The sequence below is a fragment of the Phalacrocorax aristotelis genome, chromosome 6 (assembly GCF_949628215.1).
Source record: "Phalacrocorax aristotelis chromosome 6, bGulAri2.1, whole genome shotgun sequence".
Classification (NCBI taxonomy): domain Eukaryota; kingdom Metazoa; phylum Chordata; class Aves; order Suliformes; family Phalacrocoracidae; genus Phalacrocorax; species Phalacrocorax aristotelis.
The window spans coordinates 58,873,527-58,896,988 of NC_134281.1; the positions used below are offsets into that span (position 1 = coordinate 58,873,527).

The 23,462-nt window shown below is 41.4% G+C and overlaps 1 protein-coding gene across 1 annotated transcript; it reads right to left on the reverse strand.

Annotated features, from left to right (window-relative positions):
• Window positions 1–755: 755 nt before the first annotated feature.
• ALG14 (ALG14 UDP-N-acetylglucosaminyltransferase subunit) lies at window positions 756–22,796 on the reverse strand. Its single transcript, XM_075098183.1, has 4 exons — window positions 22,589–22,796; window positions 20,272–20,423; window positions 15,311–15,433; window positions 756–1,140 (listed from the first exon to the last, which is right to left on the reverse strand). Exons 1-4 carry the CDS (start codon window positions 22,713–22,715, stop codon window positions 910–912), a joined length of 633 nt encoding a protein of 210 aa, XP_074954284.1. The 5' UTR covers window positions 22,716–22,796; the 3' UTR covers window positions 756–909.
• Between the last annotated feature and the right edge of the window lie 666 nt (window positions 22,797–23,462).

Genomic DNA, 23,462 nt, shown 5'->3' on the forward strand with positions numbered 1-23,462 from the left:
CGTGACAAAAATCTGAAGTGCATATTGTACTGCTGAAAGTAAGGTGCTTCAAATGAGAAAACAGGATACACTGAAAATCAAATTCACTCTATCAGGAAAAGAGCGGGAAGCTCTCTTCCTTCCCCTATTACTGAGAGTAACATTTTTTTTTTCCCTTTTCTGTATTTCAGAGCCTGAACCAGTTCATTTTTCCCAAGTGACAGTTTGCTCTCCGTGATGTAAACCAGTTAAGGATTTTTGCACATAAGCTTTGAAGAAAGTACTTCTTAAATCTATAAGTACTGTGCCTGTAGCATGACACTTGTCACCTTTTTATTTATCTTAAGAAGTGAGCAACAGTTTTCAAAAAGCGTGCTACAGATTATAAGGACAGCTTTGACAAGCCCAGAGGAAAAATGATACTGGTTTAATGCTTTGGGGGGGTTTTGGAAGACTGTGGAGCACAAACTGTCATGAAGCCAACTTAATATAACTGTTTCCTTTATACTCTAAGGATTCACAAGGGACTTCACTGCTAGCATACAGGAAATAAAGTCTGTTGTGCTAGAACAAGACTTTGTTTCTTACAATTTAGAAAACTACACAAAGTTTCCTTACAGGAAATGTTACAATTCATACAAATTCCCATATTTATTTGTAGACAAAAATTGCCATTCACATAGCAGGAAAACTAGATGAAAACAGAGACAGCATGGACTTAAGGCCATTATGGTGAGCAGACCTACGTGATGGCAATAAATACAACTTCACAAAAATGGACTTAAATACATAGAAATCTTTATTATTGGTTCTTTTCCAGTACCAGCCTAATTTCTTAAAAGGAATCCTTGAAACGAAATTATTACATGAATGCATTTCTTCAGCGAAGAGCTTGCAGAGTTTATTTTAGGTAAAGCCTGTCTTCTGTTGTTACACTATTCGACCAAGATATACTGACTTGGGATATTTTTCCTTCAGATCAGGCCACTGAACAATGAAGTAATCTGAAAAGTAGTAAAGAATCTTTCCAGACAGGGATAAAGTTTCTACACGGCAGATGCTCTCTACGTACACAATGATTGCTCTCTTTATTCCTAGAAGCCCAAGAAGAAGAGCAGATATACAGACAGGAACACATGTTCCTGGTCCATTGCACAATACCTAAAAGAGATGGAACATTTTACAGAAGTAAAACATGAGTTTTTTAATACAGTGAAGAACAAGAAGTGTGTATATTCACATCACATATTTACAAAAAAACTTCCAAAGGTATTTTAAAATACTGAAGAGGCAAGTGAATATAGAAAAAAAAAGGGGGGGGGGGAGGAATGGGGCAAACAAAAGACATTATTTCAAAGTCGCTGCTGAAAAAGATCATCCTTCGTTACATGTCGAGGAGGAGACGAGCTCTGAGGTGGCACACTTAATGTCTATGAAGAAAGCAAAATTCCTCGACTCATGGGTACATAACTAAAACAGCTTCCAATCTTAGTCACAGCTTTGTATCAATGATGAGATTTGTGCACAGATTAAGGCATAATAAGGCCAAAGAAATTCAGTTAAGATTATTAAACCTGGGATCCAGATATAAATCTCTTGAATTTTGGCTTAAGTCAGCAAAACGCGAGCACAGCAAAAATGTGCTGAGGAATTAAGACCTTCAGCAGAATCTACTAGCTGATATGCGTGACCGGATTATTTTTCTTTTCGCAGACACTAGTACATAGACACAAGGATACAGAAGGAAGGAGTTTTGGTAAATACATGCCATGTCCTTGTAGCAGAGGAGCTCAAAAGCACTTATAGCAGTAAAAGAAAGTGGTCTTTTGCTTTTAGACATTGGGAAACTGAAAAACATATTGCTTAAAAGGTTTAAACCGGTGTATATTAGGCACTCTACTTGGGTAGATTGATTTCAGGCAAGGCATTTCGTACTAAATTTAACTACTACCATGTAATCAGTGCTTTTCTGCACAGCTGGGGGTTACGTGGAAATAAAGAGTTCTTTTATAAAGTCATGGCCCTATATTCTATAAACTGACATTTTTTTGTTCCAAATTCACCAGCTTGTGAAAGATATTATATTGGAGGGGGAAAGAAAAATATGAGAGTTTCTGTCTCAGGGCTGTATAAACATTTCAGAATGTTTCCTTCCCTGCTTCGTGGCAAGATCCCACTTGATAAACTGGCTAACAGCACTTCTCCTCAGTTAAAAGCAGAAGCAGCTTTGGTGCTACTGAGCTGCGAACTCTCACCTATGCTTTCCTTTGCCTTTAAGATGGCCCCAGAAATCTACCTTGGGGATGTGATGCCTGTAATGCAGTGTTTTCTTATCAGAATCAACAGAACGTAATACTGCATGCAAAATTATTCTGATTTTATTGATCTTAATTGAACTATTTATTCATGCAAGACTTACTGACATTTTCTGAAAGACCCTTACAAGCAACATGCTGTACGCTGTTTTAAGCTCGAAATTTTAGGGTATCAACAGACACAAATACTTGCATAAGACAATTGCAACAGTGTAGTTCTTTTATATTAGCAGTTATATAGCAAAGAAGCTGAACACATCAACTCTGCATACTAGATTTTTGAACTCAGAGTAATATACTACAGTTTCAAACCTCCTGCTGAACCTGATTTCAAGTAAATCCATGCTGGGACTTTAAAACCTACTCTACAATCTGCTGAGAATGAAGATCTGTTTTTTTTATACGTTCGCCTTGGCAGGCAAGGACGTAAACCAACCACACACGCTGCCTTTTAGCACTTCAAAGAAACTTTTCCATACCTGTGAACTAAACCAGGCATTTTGCCTTATTTCTTGACAAGTTTGATTAATTTGCACCGGTGTTGACTGTGCTGCTGGTGCATGGCTACCGATTAAGCCATGTACACATCTGATCACAACTCACGCCCTCTGCTCTTTCCCCTTCCACACATACCGGTTCAAACGAGACAAAGTAGATGTGGCTCTGTGGGATCTCTATATGCAAAATGCCCATAAAACGCTCTGACTATAGATGTTCCTATTGTAAAATGCTTGGGTTTAGGAATTGTCCCCTGAAATAGACTCTGCTATAAACTTGCTGAAGCTAACAGACAAATAAATCCCTATCTGAATTTGGGGTCATGATCTGTACATCACAACTATTAATCAACCTTTCTGATCATTAAAATTTAACCTTCAGTGCCAGTCTAGAGACATGTCATACCTAGAACTGGTGCAGTTGCTCACGTCTTGGAGCGGCAATTCCCCTCCAAAAATCTGGTCTGACCAGTCCTACCTACTCCCTCTCAGGCCGTCAGCAGGGAGAAGAGCATTCCTGCTGCCTGGAATCTAACATCATACGCTCATCAATGGACACAGGGGAAACTTCTGAGAAAACGAGTATGCACATTATAAAGAGGAACCGTTGTGGAATCTATAAGCTAGAAATGCTGCTGTTCAGCTCCTGCCCGTATACGAGCATATATGGTGGGATGGGACTGAATCATATATGTCCTTCCTTAAATACATAAGAGAAGATGAGCTATCCTACCAGTGAATTTCCAAACACTGTTCAAAAGAAAATTTTGGAGAATGATTGATGTCTTCTACCTTGAAAAGACCAAGGCTTTTGTTTTTCCCCTCCTGCAGAACACAAGCCTCTCCCAGGGAACCCAGTGGCAGTCATTAGTATGCTGTGGAGAAGAAGCAGGCATCTATTGGACAAGAAAGGACCAGGGCCTCTACAAGGTCAACCGGCTCTTCAGGGTAAGTGTTTCTCAATATCTATTTACTTTAGCTACAAGGCTACTAGTAGAGTATTTGTGTTGCATGAGATAGATCTCCGAAGATCTCTAGTTTATTTGGTTTGGCCTTCCTTGGTGAGGCAGCAGAAAGGGGGAAAAGAAGGGGCCAAAGACAATTATTGTGTCACCTTTGTGACCTCTTGAGCTGCAACTGCCCAAGGACTTTCTTGGTCGCTGAGATATCCGACTTTGCTGCCAACAAGCTGTAAGGGATCGTTCCAGAAGCCAGTGCTGCAAGTCTCTCTACACCATTTACATTCACCTCCAATGCAAAGAAATGTCCAGCTAGCTGTTAGAATGGCTCACTGGCTGCCTGGCTTCACGGCTAGGCCTATAAACTAAATCCTGCGTACTAAAATCCTCTACCAATTCAATGTAACCAGACTTCTAAACAGTACAATAAGCTAAGCAATCTGTATATTAATGGATCTTTAAAAGTAAAGGATCAGAAGACAACATTTAGACTTAGCAACTCTCTCTATAAACCTAATTTCATATTAATCAGTTTCATATAAAAATTGAATAGTTCTTGCCTTTCTGCTTCGGAGAGTTTCTACAGCTGTTGAAAGAAAACAAGCTAAGCCAGCAGTCTGGCACGCTGGGAACACTGGCACATGGCACTGCTGCTGATAAAAGCTGCTTTAGAGTTGGTGAATGCAGCACTGTAGCAAAGTGACATTTACCAGCCAAAACACTGAAAGCATAGCTCACAGCTTCACTGGGATTAAATGTCAGGCCGCTAGTTAAAACAAAAATGAGTAAAGCAGAAAACTTGCAGTTTTACTCATAAATATGTAAACACACATTTGCTGCATGTCTGTAATGAACAGGTATTTGAGTACTGCTTATGTTCCCAAGCGACAACGATCAAAGGGAAGACAACGTAAGTCCCCCTAAACTTAGTAGAAAGTGGAAAACTAAGGTGAGATTTGCTTTGGATAAGAAACTGTCAACACCTGCTGTTCTCCTTAACAACTTCCACAGAGCTTGGCCTTTGCCACCTGAACAAGAGCAGAAAAACTGCCCAGCTTTCCAGGGTTGGGCAGGCTTATGGTGTGAGAGTGCTGATTGCTGCTGTGGGGTGATATGTGTGTGTGAATGAAGACCGTGCTGCTCACCAGCTATAGAGCTGCCTCCTGGGGTATGTTTAGGACGTTGCTCAGGCCTCCTTAGTCCCGGTAATGCTCCCTTCCCTACAGTGCTGAACAACTGGGTGTAAGAATAGGGAATAGATGGTGGTGATAGAGAACTCCTAAAGGAGGCAAAGGCAAGTGTGGTTATGCAAAGCTGACCCAAGCTGGGTTAACTGCATGATCTTTGTATATCTATGCAAGTAAACACACCTACATTTTAACAATGTAGGAAAAAAATGAGTAGGTATTTTCTGCTGCTCAGGAGCAAGTGTGGGCTTAGAAGCAGTAATTTATTAATAATTTTATTTTGTTTATGTTTTTGCTGGCCTCCTAAAACTCAGCTTTTGTTAATAAATACTTCATTGCAATGGTTGTTTAACTCTTGGGAACAAAAACTAACCGGTCAGCCTGTTAAGATATCTCTGAGGTTTGTTGGAAAAGCCAAGGAAATTCAAATAGCTCTTTCTGATATTTTAAGAAAGGCAAGGGAAAGGGGATTGAAAAAAGAAAAACACACGGAAGAGAGGAAGTGGGAAACCAGTTTGAATTATAACTGAAAAGAAGTTAGCACAGAAGGAAAAGGAATTTTAAAACATGGCCATACTGCCATGCCTTCATAGAAGACACTTTAGAAAAAAGCTTGCCTGCTTGCAAATAAGGCTTAACTTAAAAACAAAAAAACCCCAAACCAAATCCCTTAATTCCTCTATCAAGAAAAAGGAGGAGCTTAAACCAATCTCACTCAGCTCTGATGAACAACTTGGCCCATCTGCAGATCTGATGAAACTCCTCAGCCAAAGGTATTTTCAGCAGAAAGTTTCTTGATTTGGACCAAGTTTGACAAGTTTCCACCTTGCTAGGCAAAGCGAATTCTGGCTTTGGAAGGAGTTTTCAAAGGTCAGTGAGGAAATGCACCAGTTAGAGAAAGCAGCTAAAGGGATTGTTATCTGTACGTTACATATTTTTATTTTCACTGCATGTTCTTAGTGGATGACAGATGCCCAAATGTTGTGTTGTTTGTAGCTGGACTTAATAATGAAAAAAAATGAAGTGCCCTGGCAAGTTACAATACACGGAAGCCTTAAAAGAATCAGCTTTAAGAAATTCTAGGAACAATAGCAGACAAAAATAATAAACCTTTCACAAAGGTAGCTGGAGTAACAATAAACACAACTCAATGACACACAAATACAGAAAACTAACAGGGGGCAGAAGATGCTGTCTTGACACAAAGAAAGCCTCCTTCACGAAACTGCAAATCTGACCACAGAATAACCTGAAGGATCTTTTAGAAACAAGGGAAATGGAGTGAGAATGATTCCTGTGATAGGGAACCTGAACAGTCACATTTAGAGTAAGCTGAGGTCCTGGGAAACTAAAAAATAAAACAGTCATTTTTATGCCAGGGCTAGTTTTGGACTTCTGTGTTCATCGGGTAGGAGCTAGGGGGTTTGATACTTCAGGAGTTTATTGCCTTTTATTATTTCAGTGTTACAACAAATGTTCTTGTGTTTTTTGGTTTGTTGCGGGGAGGTTGTTTCTGTGGCAATTAATTAATTGAGAATCTGCAATTAATTAATTTGAATTCTGCTATGTAAATTACAGCACCTTGTGAGCTCATCAGCCCTTGCTTGGTTCTAGTATTATCTTACTGTTTTGAAAAGTCCACACTAGTGCCCTGTAAAGTGAGGTATCCAGCTGAAGGTTTTTTTTTTTTCCCTACACCTACAGAAGTACCAAGTGCTACCTACAAAGGCAGCTGTAATCTGGCTTCTCGGTCCCAGCTGTTCCCATTTCCTGCCCCATGATTCCCCAGGACCCAGCTCAGCTGACTGCTTAGTGGATCCTGAACAGCCCCCAAGTCTGTGGGAAATACAACTGCAAGCGTTACAGCCCTGCAGTTGTGGGACCAGCTCTCTTAATACTAGAGATGCTCTAACTATAAAATTAAACTAACAAAAGCATCAGTGAACAAATATCTCAAATGTTAATTGTAAATACATTTACCTTATGAGCTCATGACCAAGCCTGGAGAGTCAAGAAGCCAGGGTTGTACTCACAGCTCCACTGTGGACTCACTGCAGTGCTTGGGGCACAACACTTACTTTCTCTCACATCAGTATTTTCTACTTTAACACCAGGAAAACAATAATTTACTCCTCACAGAGGATGCATCAAGATTCCTGTATATCCTTCTCAGTGAAGATCTCCAGGTATGGAGAGCATTGTTTTTATTAGCATGTGTTTTGATTCAGTAGCATACTCTGAGAATAAGATAAAATGTGCGCGCTGTTTTCTTTTGAATAGAATTATTTAAAAAATATATTCAGATATAGCAGGCCATATCCATTAAGAATCAATTTATGCTAGTAACTTTGATGGCAACTTAAGCCTGGATGGCAAACGGAGGAAAATTGTTAATCTTTCAATAATTGAGTAACTCTAAAAGGTTTCAAGAGATATATTGTTTGTCTATATGGAGGTAACGCAGTTACGACAGAAATAAGATCTCTTCCAGGGAATATAAATCTATTTGGTAATCAGAAAAAACAAGAGAAATCTGAGAATTTAAGAGACAGGGATTTGTCTCTTACAAGCTCAAATACTTAAGCATGTGGGAGAGGGAGTGTCCTTGTTAAAGCTTTTGCTAGACTAGCTCTTTAGCATGTCTGAAAACTCAAGTTTAAACCTTGAGGAAAACTAGCTTAGAATTTTTAATATTTTTTTAAGGTTGGAAAAAAAGCAGCAACCTTTTCCAACAATTCCTTATTACTGCTATTGGTGGGGAGAAAGAAGAATTTCAGGTTCTGTTTGAACAATTTAAAGGTTGTTAAACTACCTGCTGGCTTATTCTTTTTGAATAGTGGAGATCTTATCCAGTTCACTTCCCTCCACCACCTGAAAATAAAACCAGCTAAAATTTCACACCCTGTTTGCTATTTGAACGTACCTGTGGAATGCAGGCTAGGACAAAAAAAATCTAGATGTGTAGTCTGAGGTAAATCAGGTAATTAAGGTAGGATTGAATTATACCTGGGTACGTTTTCATTCTCTGTTCTCTAAATCACTTGAATCATCAGGGGTGCCAAAAGATAGTTACAGTGTTCTATAGCAACAGCTTGTGCTTGGGCTGGTCAGCACCTATAGCTTGTAGCATCGCCAGGAAAACCTTCCTAGTCATCTTCTGTGCGTCTTATTGCTGTGGTTCCTGTTGTTACTATCATAAAATACACCCAGTAGGTGAGGTGCTCCTCAAAACAAGCAGAGGCGTGTGTGGTCCTACGGGCAGATTACCTAACTAGGATAAATAAGATCAGTGAATGCCAGAACAGGGGAGAGAGAATTGGAAGAGCAAGGACTTACATTAGCTTACTGTGCAGTTGGGTTTCTAATGTGAACTACTTTTTTCTGAGTATTATTTTCATCATAGAAAGGAATATATTGGGAAGCATCACCAAGTCCCTCATTTCCCCAGCTCTCACTTTATGAAAGTTTGGGGAGAGGGAGGCAAAAATCCTACCTAGTGGACTTTTCTATGGGAGAAAAGGAGAGGTTCCACAAAACCACTAGGAACTATATTTAACAACGGGATTTGATTGTAACAGCACTAGGCATTGTCACTTCTGCTTTCTAGGCACTTAGTGGCCTGGCCCAGAGTTACCAGCCCCGTGTCCTCAGGGGCAAGAGACAAGGGAAAGGGCCCAGCTGATGTGATTTGGATCAGCATCCACATGCAAAGTAGTGAGGGAAGCTCCCAGCTTCCAGATCTCAGCAGAGCTCTGGAGTTCAGCTATGCATGTGGCTATTTGACACTGTAAAGCCGTAAACAGCTCAGGTCTGTTTCTGGGTATGCCTAGGGGCTTTGCTGATGAAAAGAAAGATAACTGGGGTCATTAAGAACCTCAGAAGTTAGGCAACAGCTTAGTGAGGAAAGTTTGAGACTCTAGGCTTGGATGCATAAACAAGCAGGCTTGAACTTTTCTTTTTCCCTTTTTTTTTTTTGATGATGCTAACCTTAGGCACCCTACTTAACTGCCCCTGTACTTCAGGTGAAAGGTGGCAGGCCCGTCATTGGGATTAAAAGGTTTTAGGTGTGGTAGTTTCCATCCATAGGTATGATGCTTCTGCAGGTATGTGGAAGCAGAACGGGACATGTGAGCTCAGCATACTCCCCAGCCTAGCTGCCAAATGTAAAATGAGAAGCATAAAACCAATCAGTTGAAAATACTAATGAATGACAGGTGTGAAAGTGGTAATAATGCTCAAGTCTGTTGGAATGTTAGTGTTGGTTATTAAAACATTAACACCCAGACTGTCAGTGGGACCAGCCAAACACCATGATCTCTGCCAGAAGTTTGTGTCAAGAAATAGCAGCACCTGTGAGTCTTGTGAGAAACTGTGGGAGGTGGATAGAAGGTTGGTTTAAAACAAACCCCAAGATTACCAAGGCAGATGCAGGCTGGAGAATAAATTAGCTTCCTCCCTACGTTACCATGGAGTGGGTCTATGGTTTATTGCTGCTGATAAATTAGTAGGAAGTAAAGGAAATTCGACTTCATGTGGATGAAAGGGTTGGTCATAAAACAATTCAGAAAAAGGCTTTTGCCAAGTAAATGAAATGGTAGTTAACAACCTACATCTGTAGCTACGAACACTAGGTACTAGCTGTCTTTCAGCAAGCTATTGCTGTTCTAAGCATCACCTTGGTTGAATCTGACCCAAGTCTCTTGGTCAGAGCACCATGAGAAATACCATCTAACCTGTTAGAGCCTATTTAAAAATAAGGGCTTATCTTCTCTCCTAAATGTACTCCTCTCCTAAAAAGTACTGCTGGTTATAGTAGCCTGCTTCTACTCAAAAGGAAAGGAGAAATTAAATCCGAAGACTGTTAAATATAATCATACGTATTACTAACCGTGGCCTAAAATGAGCCTTTAATTGCAAATCTCAATGTATCTTTCATTAGTCAAGTGTTCATTTAACTAGAACTTGAAAGCGGTATTTTTAGGTTACCTAAAACTGACATTTTACATGCATATAAACATCTTTGAGGCTACCGCCTAATCACTGCAGTTGGCATAGCAAGAGTCCGCATGAAATACCTGCCTGAAATACCTTTACAATGCAAAACCCAGAGGTGTTAGCAGGCTCTATCTGCATACCAGTGGCCTGTTTCAGCAGTCAGAGTTAGGTGAGACTGTTTACTTGAAACCATGCTTTATAACATATGTGGAAGTGTGACCAGGGTGTTCATCGAGTCCATAATGAACCTGATAGCTGATGAGTTAAGATTGACCTGTCTTTAGTTTAAACTCTACTTATATCTAAGACCTCAGGTCATCTTTACTGCCACTTCTGTCCTCCCTCTGAAATGTCGTGTCTATAGGCACGTCTAACTGGGAGTCACAGCAAGAGCAGAGCTACAACCTAGCTTTAAACTAACTGATTTGAATAGCTTTGGATGTTTCTCTGTGCTCAGCAGAGGGTAATTCTACATTGTGGCTGCAGGATAGCTGTACACAGTACACAAGGTAGAGGAGGGCTGAATAAGGCTCATATTTTCATTAACGCTGAGATGTTTAATACAAATTTGGATGGCTTAGCTTGTTTTCTTTTTAGACTATACAATTTGTATCACTGATGCCCTTAATCTGATGTTCTGACTCTTGCCTATGTTGACTGTTGTGATCCCAGAACAATAGTAGATCAGACACGCTGTAAAATCGATCTGGTCCAAAAGAATTATAAATAGTGGGGAAAGATTCAGTATACAAAAGAATGCACGAGATAGTCTTAATACCGCGTTATACAAAGTTCACTTGTTATGAAGTGAATAGAGAAAAAAATGCCACTACTCAGATTTTGGAGCTTTCCACAAAGTTCTAATAAGAACCGTGATATAAAGGACAATAACTTATTATTTTTCATAGCGATTTGTTAAAGTGCTGTGAACTTAAGACATTTTGGGCAGGGCACAAAGAATGGAAAATCTTAGCTAAAGGAAATAATGATCTCCTTTCATATAGCTTACTGTGTGAACACTTCTGTAACAACTCTCGAAGCTTGCTGTAGTGAATTTAACCAGTCGGGGGACCAGGCATGTGTGATGGGACATGCAGGCATAAAAGAATCGGTAGACTGCTAGAAGCACAATCAGCCGTGCAGTTTTTAGGCTTCTAGAAAGAAGTTGGAGAGATGCATTCAGCTGACAGCTGGTGGGGAGGGAGATGGCAGAGCTTGTTGTACTTGCTGTGCAAATGTAAACTTCTTACTACAGACTTCCCACGGGAAGGAGGCCCTAATGTGGAAGGACTGCCGCCTTTGCCTGATTTAACCCAGGCTTTTCCAAATAGCAGTGATCTGAAAATATCTGTTTATCTCGGTCCCTGTAGAGCACTGAGGCAGTAGAAGTGTCCCCAGAAAAGCCAAAAAATGGCTGGTTCTAAGGGTCCAGGGTGCACAATCCACAAACGAACGGAGCTTTACGCAGCAATTCTGAACAATTCCCGGTGAAATTTCTTTACATTGAAGGACAGCAAATTGCTGACCCAATTGCATAGCCCATCTATGGCTGAAAACAAGGACTGGATGCAACCTCTGTACAGCTTCCCGCTGTGTGGTGCACACGCTTTCTTTTCAGTTTGAATTTCAGTTATGCCAGAGTGACTGGAGTAATCATGACGCAAAGGGCTAGATCACCTGAAGACCTGGTTTCAGGGCTGGCAAATCAGTGCAGAGACAAGGACAACAGTTCTGAAAGCAGCAAGAGAACTGAAGACTGGTTCCCTCTGAACTTGTACCTACTGACTGACTGAAAGCATATCATAGGAAGGCCCTAACATGAGTTTATTCCTTCTTGGACATCAAATAATCTATGTAAGATTCAGTAATTTTCTCTATTTTTGGGAAAAACCTCTGTGCAGCTTGTCTAATTTTCTGTAACTGTATAAGAGGGATTTGCATATTTCCTTAGATGGTAGATCTTTTAATGTCTTATTCTGGTTTTATGTTTATTCTCAGCCTTTCTTTCAAGGAAGGCAATAAAAAAATATCTCTTCTCTGACCAGCTGCCTGTTTTCATGGTAGGAACTTGCAGTCTTTGAGGCTATGACTGCATATTAAATCTGGCTGCAACTGATGAATGGTTTTAAAAGCTTTTCTGGGGGAAGGCAGGTGTAAGCGGAGTGTGCTGGCAGAAGCTTTGCTTTCCTGGAATTTTAGGCCTCTGCATAGGAAGCCTATCTAAGGTTGACATGTTGCAAAAACTGTCCAGCATAGATGCACCTGCAAAACACCAACACCTACACTTCTATAATTCTTGGCTAGAGGAACACAGGCCGCTCATCACTTCTGACATCTTGTCACTTGGTTTAATATCTCTAAGGGACTTAACTTTGCAGAGCGCAGATGTTCATAACTCAGAAATGGACCTCTTAGCTTAGTTGTTCAGTTTGAGATCGTCCCTAACTTTTTACATCTCAAACTCCCTGGGGGCCCACTTCAAGTGAGGGTCAAGTCCTGCAAGACAGCAAAGGTCTCCTGGAAGTTGTTCAGTTCTTTTTGAACTCACTATCTTGAAGAAGTGTTAGATGGAACCACTTTCTCATGCGAAGTCAACTAAGAAGCTTTGCCAGAAGATCAGTGTGAGATAGAAAGGGGACACAGTGCTTATGTAAATAAGCACATATAAAGTAACTCCTGTGCAGCTAGGTTTGCTGTTTCCCCTTTACAGCTATTTTGGCTCCACAAATATGCTAGTTATGCCAACCTAAGCCTATCTGCTCCAGATCTTGCTTTTGTGCACTTAAGGGTTTCAGTCTCCCTTTGCAGTACTTCTCTTGTCCTGCATTCCTTGAAAACTCCAACATTTCTGCTTTTCTCTAGCTTCTGTGTGTCTGGAGAAGACTTCAGTCATTCCTTCAAACATGCACACGTTTCTGACAAGCCTGAAAGCAACTGTAAGGATTTGGGGATCACTCAGATGTACAATGACTTTGAAGCAATTCAAAGTTGTCTCTCCCTCCTGCAGTTAAACAAAAACAGTTGCCTAAACTGAAAAATGTACAGTACCCGTAAGCTCTACTGTTTAAAAATATGAAGCTCTCAGCATGATGTAATACTGTGCTTATTTCTAAACTTGGGTTTAGAAACCATGCCAGAAGTTATAGATGAGTCCTGTAAACGCCAGCATTTGTCCCACCCTTTCTAGTTCTTTAAACTACAACGCTTTACATCTCGCCAAGAGTAGGGGGAGTTGCAATTCAGCATGAATGCTTTCTTCTAAAGGCAATTAAATATTACCAGTTGCTTCACGTGCCACAAAACCTTTTCCCTAGCAACATGAAGCATTTTAATCCCTGAATCACTCTGCTAAGTGTTTAAAAATCTTTACAGCTCTCCAACTTACTATAGTTCACAGGATTCTTAAACTAAGATATGCGCACAAGTAGTAGTATGCAAGCAGCTTTCAAGTAGTGTAAGATCTGGCATGTAACGCCAGAGATGCTCCTGCCAGTAGCAGTACCAACTGCTATTGTGGTTGATGATGGTACCTGGCAAAAAGGTATTTGGGAACTCCCTCCCCTCCAGCACTTATCACAGGTAAGGACTCCTTGGATAGTGTTCTGATTCAGTGGTTTCCTTAAACACTACAAAGGGATTAAAGGCCTTGCTAAAATGTATCCTGAATTTTACAAGGACAAGCGTTAGGCTTTTGACAGCTTATCACAGTTTATCAACTCCAACACGGTTTCTAATAATTCTATGTGTAAATCCCACTGTCACTTTAAATTCCTCTTGTAAACAGAGAAACCATGGAATTAGATTAGTAACTTCCTGCCCTTCTCCTATGATGTGTCCTGTTGACACTTTTGGTAATATATTAAGCTACACAGTGAGATTTTCCGGTCAATCTCTTTTGCAATAATAAGTTAAAAAAAGTATATATATTAACTGAAACCGGTGGTGTAGCAAAGTGATTCCTAAATATTTGTTACTCATGTTAGCTCTGTCTGCTTCACGTAAACATCTCTAGTATTTGCTGCCCCCCCCCCCCCCCCCCCCAATTAAAATCACTGTAAAAAGAATAGTGTGACATCTCCTCCCCCCTCCCAACTTTATCTCCAGTTTTCAGAATAGGCTTGAAAAACAAGAACTGCAAAAAGCGGCTTCTGTTGTTCTGTGCACTAATCTGCTCTGAAAATGCCAGCAAGCAAGTAGCTTTCAATCTGACAGAACTGACCAGTACTACTGAAGCCAACGAGATCAAATTATTCACAGCAGCTTCTCTAAACATTCAAAATATCACAAATATATATGAGCCCCTTTAGAATTAGCCATATAGTTCCCAGTGAGAGCTAAAAAATGTCTGCTTACAAACATCCTCTGTGGGTGCATACATGCTGCTACTAAATTATGAAAAATATCTTGTAACTGCACAAGTTTTTACAGGTTTCATTAAAATATTTAAAACCCCATAAAATATTAGTTTGAAGTTCTGCTAAAATAATGCTTTTTTTAAAAAAAAAAACCTTAAGTTTGGATAACTGACTCCTTAAGTTGACAACAACTCCAGCGAAAAGCCAGCTTTAACCAAAATTTCTCTTAAAGAATTGTAGGACTGAAACCTGGGAATCCAATGCACCAGCTTTTGAGTCTCACATTAACACAAAACTTTATTGCTCAGATAGCTCTATTTTAATTCTATAACCTGAATTCTATAATCTGAATGCTTCTGACTTGATTAAGTATATGTAATATTTTTAAATAAATGCTGTAATTAGCATAAGAGTGCAGTTCTGTGAACAGTTTGAAAAAGTAACTAAAGTACCCAGGAGTTGCCACTTCAGTGGTGATGGTTTTCTCTCATTAGACAAGATAGTTAATGCCAGTCAGCCAAAGGCTAGATAAATATGCATGTAGCTGAAAAGTCCATGTAAGCACAAGAACTGAATCTGCATGTATTTCTGCTGGTCTGAACCTGCCTGTTCCAGACTGGTCATACCATTCCAGGAGCAAGACCAGCCAACAGGATAACCAGGCTTTCAGGCACAGTCTGTGCTGTTGCAATCCTGAAGAGATATTATCAAGAACCTGTAACCTTGTTTGTGGTAGCTCTCTGAGCATTAACAAGGGAGTGACACACTCTCTGATGGTCCCTGCAAGCTTTGAGAGGGGAAACTGATATTTGCTACTCCAGTTCACCAGCAGTGCAACCCATTCTCTCTTCCTTGGTGTATTGCTGCTATACCTCTTTCAGCTTTGATTTTACATTCAGAAATACTTTTCCTGTGAACTGTAAATCTAAGCACACGTATCAGATAAAGTCTGCAATGTCTTGATATTCCAAATGCTTTTATGACTCAGATTAGCAAGTTCTCAGTAAATTAAAATTTACCTACCAAATCTGGTTTCAGTTTGTAGGTCAAAGGAAGGGAGTAAAGTATGGAGTACAGGGTTGTTACCACAGAGGAGGTCCAAGATTGTCTAACCTCGCGGCTCCTGGGAATGCGATCAAGGGTGAACTGGAAGAGAGCACAATAAGCTGAATTGTTATTTTTCTCAGAACGTTGTTCCTCCTTCTATAGAATTATTAGATATGTCTGTGCCAACTTTTTTGTTGTTGTTTTAAATCTAGTTTGGAAATGTTTGGGTATGAAACCTTTTCTTAGGTGCCTTATTCAGTGTCATGCTTAGCGTTCCTGGCAATAAAGTAAAATGAAATACTAGAGCAATATATCTATTTCTTAATCTCTTCTAATTTTACTTTAAAACATTCCTAACTTAATAATTCAGCTCGAGCAGCTTCACCCGCCGTATGTTAACATAGTGCCCCACCTCGTGGTCACTCAGACACAAGTCTAGGTCTGATTAGGTAGAATCAAAACTCGATGACTCTTCTCTCTCTTGGGTGCTTAAATTCTTCATGGGTTTACACTGCAGAAAATATAACAACTTTTCTCAGTTAATGTCCGGTGCATACTGTTAAAAATGTTACAGTAAATATCGCTACCCTTTAAATGAGTACTCAATGAGTATTCAAAAGGTATGTAAGACATATTCAAAATGAAAAATATTTGCATAAAAGAAACAGGAGAAGACGTATCATTAAATACAAAAGTTTAAGAAATAATTTGTTCTGTTCTTTCCTTAGGAAAAAGCAGAGATCATTCACTGTGTGTAAAAGGTCTTCAAATTAATAAAACATGGTTGTTTCCTGTTTGCCTCGGATCACTGTAAGTGGTTAACAGTAGTTAGGCTTTTTGCGTTCTTTGCGGATGGCTTTGACCTCGACGCAGAGGAACTACACCTAAGAACTGTTGCTACATCAGAAGGCAGTCCTGATGCCAGTGGCATTTTTGACTGTTTAAATGAAGAGACAAATACAGTGGCTGCAGTGCACTCGTCATTGGCGTTGACGTTGTTTAGATCTGGACAGCGGTGGCTGTCTTGCTTCATATGAGACGCCAGATCACCATTGCTCTGGCAGAACTCAGATTGGGAGTGAGAGACTGCAAATATTGTTATAAATACTGAAAATTGCCCAGTTACTTCAAATATGCCAATTAGCAATGGTGTAGCTTAGCCCTGGTGATTTGTGACCAGGAAAGATTATGTTGCCAATAGCCATAGAGTAAATACCAACTACAAATCAGTCTTGCAGAGCAACACCTGGGGCTTTTTTAATATATAAGATGGAAAGAATAAAAACTCCACCCTGCTTATAAATGCAGAATATTAAGTTAATTTTCTTGACTGAAATTATCCTGTTTCATTGTGATAAGGTTCTTCAATTGCAGTGATGCTGGCAGGCATTAACAGCTGTTACAAACCGGTTGTTTTATGTTTTATTTGCAGGTGTTGAAACTCCGATTGCATTAGTCTGACAACAGACTAGGAAAAATAAACATGCCCCCTGCTCCCCATTCAGCAGGATTCTGGTTATCACTACCTCTCTATTTCTTAAAGCTTTGGAAGAGATCAGGTGATAAAAAGAAACACTGTAAGTGGAGTTTAGACCCTTGCATAGTATTCAGTCCTGCCAGAAATATGTGTTCGATAAGGTAGTTTTAGGCAGATCAGGTTTCAGTGGAGCTATTCAGGATGCTCCCTTCACTGTGAGAATGGTGTTAAACAACGTTTGCCAAAAAATGTTATGTTATTTTCTTCTTCATAAAATCCTGATTTCAGCAAAACTTGGCAGGGACCCCAGACAGAATCAAAGTAGAAATTTACTTGTAGAATTCAAGTAAAGATCAAACTGATTTTATTTACAGTCTTCAAAAATGTGCTTGAAACTTTGCACATCAGTGTCTATGCCGTACGTTAGGACTTTAGCCCACATATCAGTCAAGACTTAAATATTAAGCTGAGAAACAAAACCGGGTTGGTTTGTTTGTTTGTTTAAAAGCCACTGCCAGATGCTTCTGCAATCCCTGCCTCTCATCTGATGGAGTACTGTTAGTATTCCAGACAAAGATACCTCCTCATCTTTTGCTGGAAAACTGCACAGTATGTCTGATACCAGGAACAGACAAATTACTCCCCTGTCTTCTACGGTGTCGTATTGTTGCATTTGTTTTTCCTTACACCTTTAGTGGAGTCAGAAACATGTTTGTTACTTGAAGACGAATATTCCAAACTGGCGACTCTATAATGGTTGACTGGGTATTGCAATTTCAAAACCAGCGATGTAGTCCTTTATCTAGTTAATATTGTTGTTTTGCAAGCATGCAAGAAAAAGTAGGTGGAAAATTGCCACTGCTGTGAATTATCATAATACGCTCAACTGAATATACTGCAATGCTTGCAAAGAAGCTGGGTTTATGTAGTTCTTTTTCCTGTTGAGGAACAAGATTTCTTAGCATGGTATCTCTCATGAGACACAAAATGGAAAAGAACCTGCAGTCAGATGAGCATTATGTAATCTGGTTATTCATCTCGGACATGACAAATGGGGGTATAGGATCCCGTGAAGAATTCACGTCCCTCAGCCAACAACTCTAAGCTGTCTTTCTACTGCTAGAGTAGGTCAGCAGGAGCTGAAGCACGTTCTCTATGCTGGGCGCAGAAGGTTCCCTGAGTAACAGCTCTGGGGGCACCAATGTACAATAGTTGTGGTTTCAGGCTGGGGGCAACAGAGAACGAAGAGGCAAGTGATAGCAGGGCTGGGGACTTTTCATAGGAGGCGTTTCAGATAATCTTTTTTTCCCAGGAGATTTAGTGGGTAGAGGTGCAGCATTTTGCTGCTTGTAAGCAAGAAGCTCATGCTGGCTTCCTTTCCTTTCCCCTGAATACTGTAGCTTTTAGAACTGGGCTAGACCACAGATCAAAAAGAGAGACTGGATATATTGGTGGGTTATTACATCAGAATTTGTTAAATGCGTGCGCTGATTTTCCTTTAGGTCATTGTTGTAATCCGCCTTCTGTCCAGTCCTTACTTCTGGAAAAATTTACTTCCTTGACAAGATGAGGAAGGGAATGACCATGCATTCAAGCATTCAGACTTTTCCCTGTAGTTTATTCAAAGCTGCAAGAAGCTACTAATACATGACTTTTAAATGCTTGATGATCTCCAGCATCCCCAGTGCCAAAACACGTACTTACTTGAAACCACACTCTGGGAGTCAGCAAATATATGTTATAGGCACGTGACCTTTAATTTCTAAAATCTATCTTCCGTTTTCACCCTAAACATTTTTGCTCAGTTGAAAAAGAATGGCCAATGGAAAGTGAGCATCTGTTATCCAGACAGCAAACTTGGATGCAGCCAAAAATGTTCCTCTGGCTTTCAATGTTGAAGGAAAATATAACTACGTGATCTGTTAGCAGTTGGAGGGGGTATGAAAGGGAAGCTGCTTAGCAAACTAAGTGGACTAGTGGAAAACTGCATAATCCTTTAATACTCAAAATACGCATTTCTAAGAAATGTAATAATTTCGGGTTGGATGTTTTCCAGATAAATGGATATGACTGTGTGAATGACTAATTACCAAACAAGACTCCTCTGAACACAAAATACCTCCGGCCACTTTACTAAACATTCGTCCTTGGTGCACAATGAGAGAAGAGACTACCACACTCAGTTTTAAGCTGTGTCATCCCCACTTGACTCAGCAGCTTGTGGTAGGCAAGGAACCTCCGTCTTCCAAGGTAAAAGTGGGGTAAGCAAACTTAAAAATGTCATTCCTAAGTGAGGCTGTTGCTCACCTTAGCAGCAGTTCCTTTAAATTAAGAGGGTTTGTTCTAAAATCATTAGTACAGAGTCCTACAATCTTTCGTCCCAGTAGCGCTGCTGAGGACAACGGAAATATAAGTGCACCATATGAAATCAACACCACATAAATAATAATTAATGTTGTACTACTTGCTCAAAAGGACTGAGATTTTTTGTAGTCAGAACATTCATTTCCATTGCACTTATTCCAATTTCTTAATAAAAATATAATCTTTCTGCTAATTTCACTGGACATCAGGTCACACTTTAAGTCACCAGAGAGTCATGCTGCTGTTTGTTGATTGTACAGAAACTAGCTCAAAGCAAGCAAACGTTTGATGAAAATTAAACAAAATCTTTTCATGATTTTTAGGAGTTCAGCATTTGCTCAGGTCATCAACCAGAAAACTAGCTGACATTAAGAGGTATTGCGTACTTTTTAGGCATTTGTAACTAATGCTTAGTTTTAAAATCCAACACAACTCATTCTAGAAACACACAAAATTAATACAATTTCAATTAAGGTTTTCTTAGATAAAAAACTTTTTAGATAGAATTTCTTTCAAAAATACACTGTCACTGAGAGAAATGCCAAACTAAAAAATAAAACAAAAAAACCCCACCATATTTCTGAAGCAGTATTTTTACAGCTACAAATAACGGGCCGATGGCTAGTTGGTTTACAAAATTAAGAAAGATTTATTTTCAGCATGTTTTTCTTGAGCAAGACATAGCCGCCTTGGTACAGTCACTTTCACTGCAATTATGTTCCCTCATTGCTTTAAATGGATTAACATGTTAACAGGATCTAAAGACCATTTTAAGAGAGAGTAAGGAAGGTAAACTGGTAGCAAGAATGGCTGGCATTTGCTATTTTTTGGTATACTTACTTGGCATTTTCAGCATCTCTCTAGTACAGCATTAATTAATAGTGTTTATTTAGGTCATTTTTAGAAACATAAAAAACAGTATGTACAGAATGGCATCGTTAACTGAACTTCAGTGCATGTGATTACTAATTCCTAGAAAATCAAAAGCACCTGCTGACCTTAAAAATATCCTTTCAAAGAATCACTTCCAAATTGCCTGAAACGGAAAGTCATGTTAAGATCATTTTATCTCACAAGAGCATATTTAACAAGTTACCTGTGAACTGGAGAATGTTTCAGACCTCTTTTGTTCAAAAGAACGTATTTTAGCTTCACTCATCTTATCTGAGTCTGCAAGAATATAATGTCTCGGAGAGTATGACTCTGACAAACAGCTAAGTAACCTCAGGATTTCTGTTGTGTGCCCACCTGTAAGAACAAAATAAACTGCAGTTCATATATAAAAAAAATTTTCAACTTTCAATTTCTTCAGCTAAATCAGTCACTTTTCCTTTTAAAACTTTTTAGTACTAATATTAATCAGTGACACTTTTCTGAGAGGAGAGGATGCGGTTAAAGGATGGTTGAGACTTTAAGTAACATGAAGACAATTCAGCTCCTGCTAAAGCTGGATTGATGGAAGTTTTTCAGTTAAATGGGATTGAACCAGGATCACACAGAAGTACATTTATGTTTAACACCCCGTACACTGTGAAAAACAAGCAGGCAAAGTGTTATATGGTAGTCCATACTCAAAAGCCATACGATGGTGCAGTGGTCAAACAGAAGCTGGATGGGATTGGGCTCAGAGCTGTGCCATGGAAAAGTACCTCCCACTGACCCTACACGGTGCTCAGCCCTGCGACTTGCAGAGCAGGAGCTGCACAATCCCAGCTCCTAATGCTGAAATGAAGTAGGCAGCAATTTCACTCTGCAGCTACACCAGTGTAAAAGCTGAGTGCTTACAGAAGAACCAGTCTGGCTCCAGCCAAGCGTTTTAACCACTGCCCTTGACCAGGTGTTGCCAACCTTCTAACAGCAAGGTCGCTTTGTTCAGGTGACTAAATCAGCACTAGGCTGGCGAGAAGGGGAGGGTGTACTGTGTACTTATTGTGGGTTTTGGGAGCAAGGTCAATTCTTTTTTTGTCAGTTGAGTTTCCTGAACCGGAGTTACGGTGGAAGAGAGGAGAGTGAAGATTGTGTGCGTAGGTAAAGTGGAGCCGGCTCACCTTTTATCTGTTGGGCTGGATCGGCTTAACATCAAACTACACCCCTAAGTATGTGCATAAGCATTTACTGGATGTGCTACTTTTCACTCTGCTGGAAGTTGCAGACTGAAATAGTAAACTAAACTACTACCTCCTGCCCGTCCAGTGTCATTAGCCTCCTAAGAGACTTTTGCTCCATGAGTCAAGCCCTCTTAGCTGGCAAACAACTGACAAGCAGCGAGAGCTTGGCTGCTGCATTAGGCATGAGAGTGTGCCCCCTTTCCATAACACTTCATGCAGTGTTTTTCAAACACGTTCGGAGGGATTTTCTTGTGAACAATGATTTGTTGAAGTTTTCACAAATTTTAGTGCAATCATCTGAGTATTCACAGGAGAGCAGGAGATTCCTACTTCAAAAAAAGTCTCGAAAAATAGGCTTGAACATTATATGAATCTTAACTGACTTATGAATTATTTCACCTGGGGAGCTTATGTATAGTGAATGAATATTTTAATTTGTACAAACTAGACTCCAAAGGATCGAAGGAAAACAAGCACATTTCCAGCCCTGGTGGAAGTAAAGATGACCTGAAAAATTATAAAACCGCCAGCCAAACTCAGATTGCAGAAAGATCCTGGGATTATTATGCAATTAGTCGGTGCGTAAAAACCACAGGGATACTGAGGTAATGAAATCAAAGCTTGCCTGGATTTGTCAGCTGCAAATTTTCAAGGTAGTCTAATTTTTTGGGGGCAAGTTAATTACCCCACAGCTTTGGGGAGGTGACAAGGAGTAGCAGATGTGCGTGTGTGTCCCCTTGGTGCGGGGTGACACCCTGGGACGCCAGTACTGCCTCTGACAGACCCACGTGAGAAACTCGTACGCAAACCACAGCAATATGGTTTGGGTCAAATTATTACAAAACCTCAGGTATGTAAGATGCGTGTCCAGCTTTGGAAAGCCTTGCCTTGAATCGCCATCAATAATTTTCTGTGAGACCAAGCACGGGTCTGTCCTGTAGCAGTTTTAGTCAATATGTGTGTCAATGATTTCGATGAAATGCATGTGCCGTTGGGAGGAAGGAAAGATTCAGAAACCAAACTGTCAGACACAGATATGGATGAAAATGCCCCAAATAATGTGTAACAATTACTCAAAAAACTATAAACCGCCCAAAGACAGGCTGCGGCCTCGAGGGTGCCCAGGCGCCGGCCCCGGCGGGCGGCCCTCCCCTCAGCGCCTTGCCCCCGCTCCCGCCACGACTACAACTCCCGGCATGCAACGCGCCGCGCCGCTCAGGCCGCCCCGGGCCTCGCTCCGCGCTGCATGCTGGGAGTCGTAGTTCCGCGGGCCCTCCGCGGCTCAACCCGCTCCCCGCCACTCACCGGACCCGGCTACCACCAGTAGCCTGAGGGGGGGCGTCTGGCGACCGCGGCGCCTCCTCGCCAGGACTGCCAAGGGGACGAGCAGTAAGGGCAGGAGGAGGAGGGCGACAAGCAGCGGGGGCTCCATGGTGCCGCCGCAGCCCTCCTGCCGCCCCGCACGGAAGCGGGCGGTAGCGCCTCCTGGCGTACGGCAGCCTGCGTGGCTCAAATCTTCCGCGTCTCCGGGCGCTGCCCGAAAACTGTGGTGGCGGCGCGGAGGGGGAGCTGCGGGCGCGGCGGCTGTTCGGCCGTGTCGGGGCAGGGGCAGCGGCAGCGGCAGCGGAGCAGGGCTCCGGGCTGGGCCAGGCTGGGGGACACGACGCTGTTGGCCGCTCTCGGCGCGGGTGGGCGCAGGCCGCCGTCTGGGCCGGGCCGCGGGGCTGCCCTCGGGTGCGTGGTGCGTGTTGGCGGTAATAAAGTGTGAGGTGCTTCCTTATAGATGTGAAAATGTCTGTGCTGCTGTGCGTGCCCGAGCACAGCTGTCGTGTATGTCGTTTGCTGAGCATGAGCCAGCAGTGCCCAGGTGGCCAAGGAGGCCACCAGCCCCCGGGCTTGTGTCAGCACTGGTGTGGCCAGCAGGAGCCGGGCAGGGATGGGGCCCCTGTGCTCGGCCCTGGGGAGGCCCCACCTCGAATGCTGGGCTCAGGTTTGGGCCCCTCGGGACAAGAAGGCTCTTGAGGGGCTGGAGCGTGTCCAGAGAAGGGCAGCGGGGCTGGGGCAGGGTCTGGAGCACAAGTGTGGTGGGGGGCGGCTAGGGGGGCTGGGGGGGTTTAGCCTGGAGAAGAGGGGGCTGAGGGGAGACCTTCTCGCTCTCTGCAGCTGCCTGAAAGGAGGC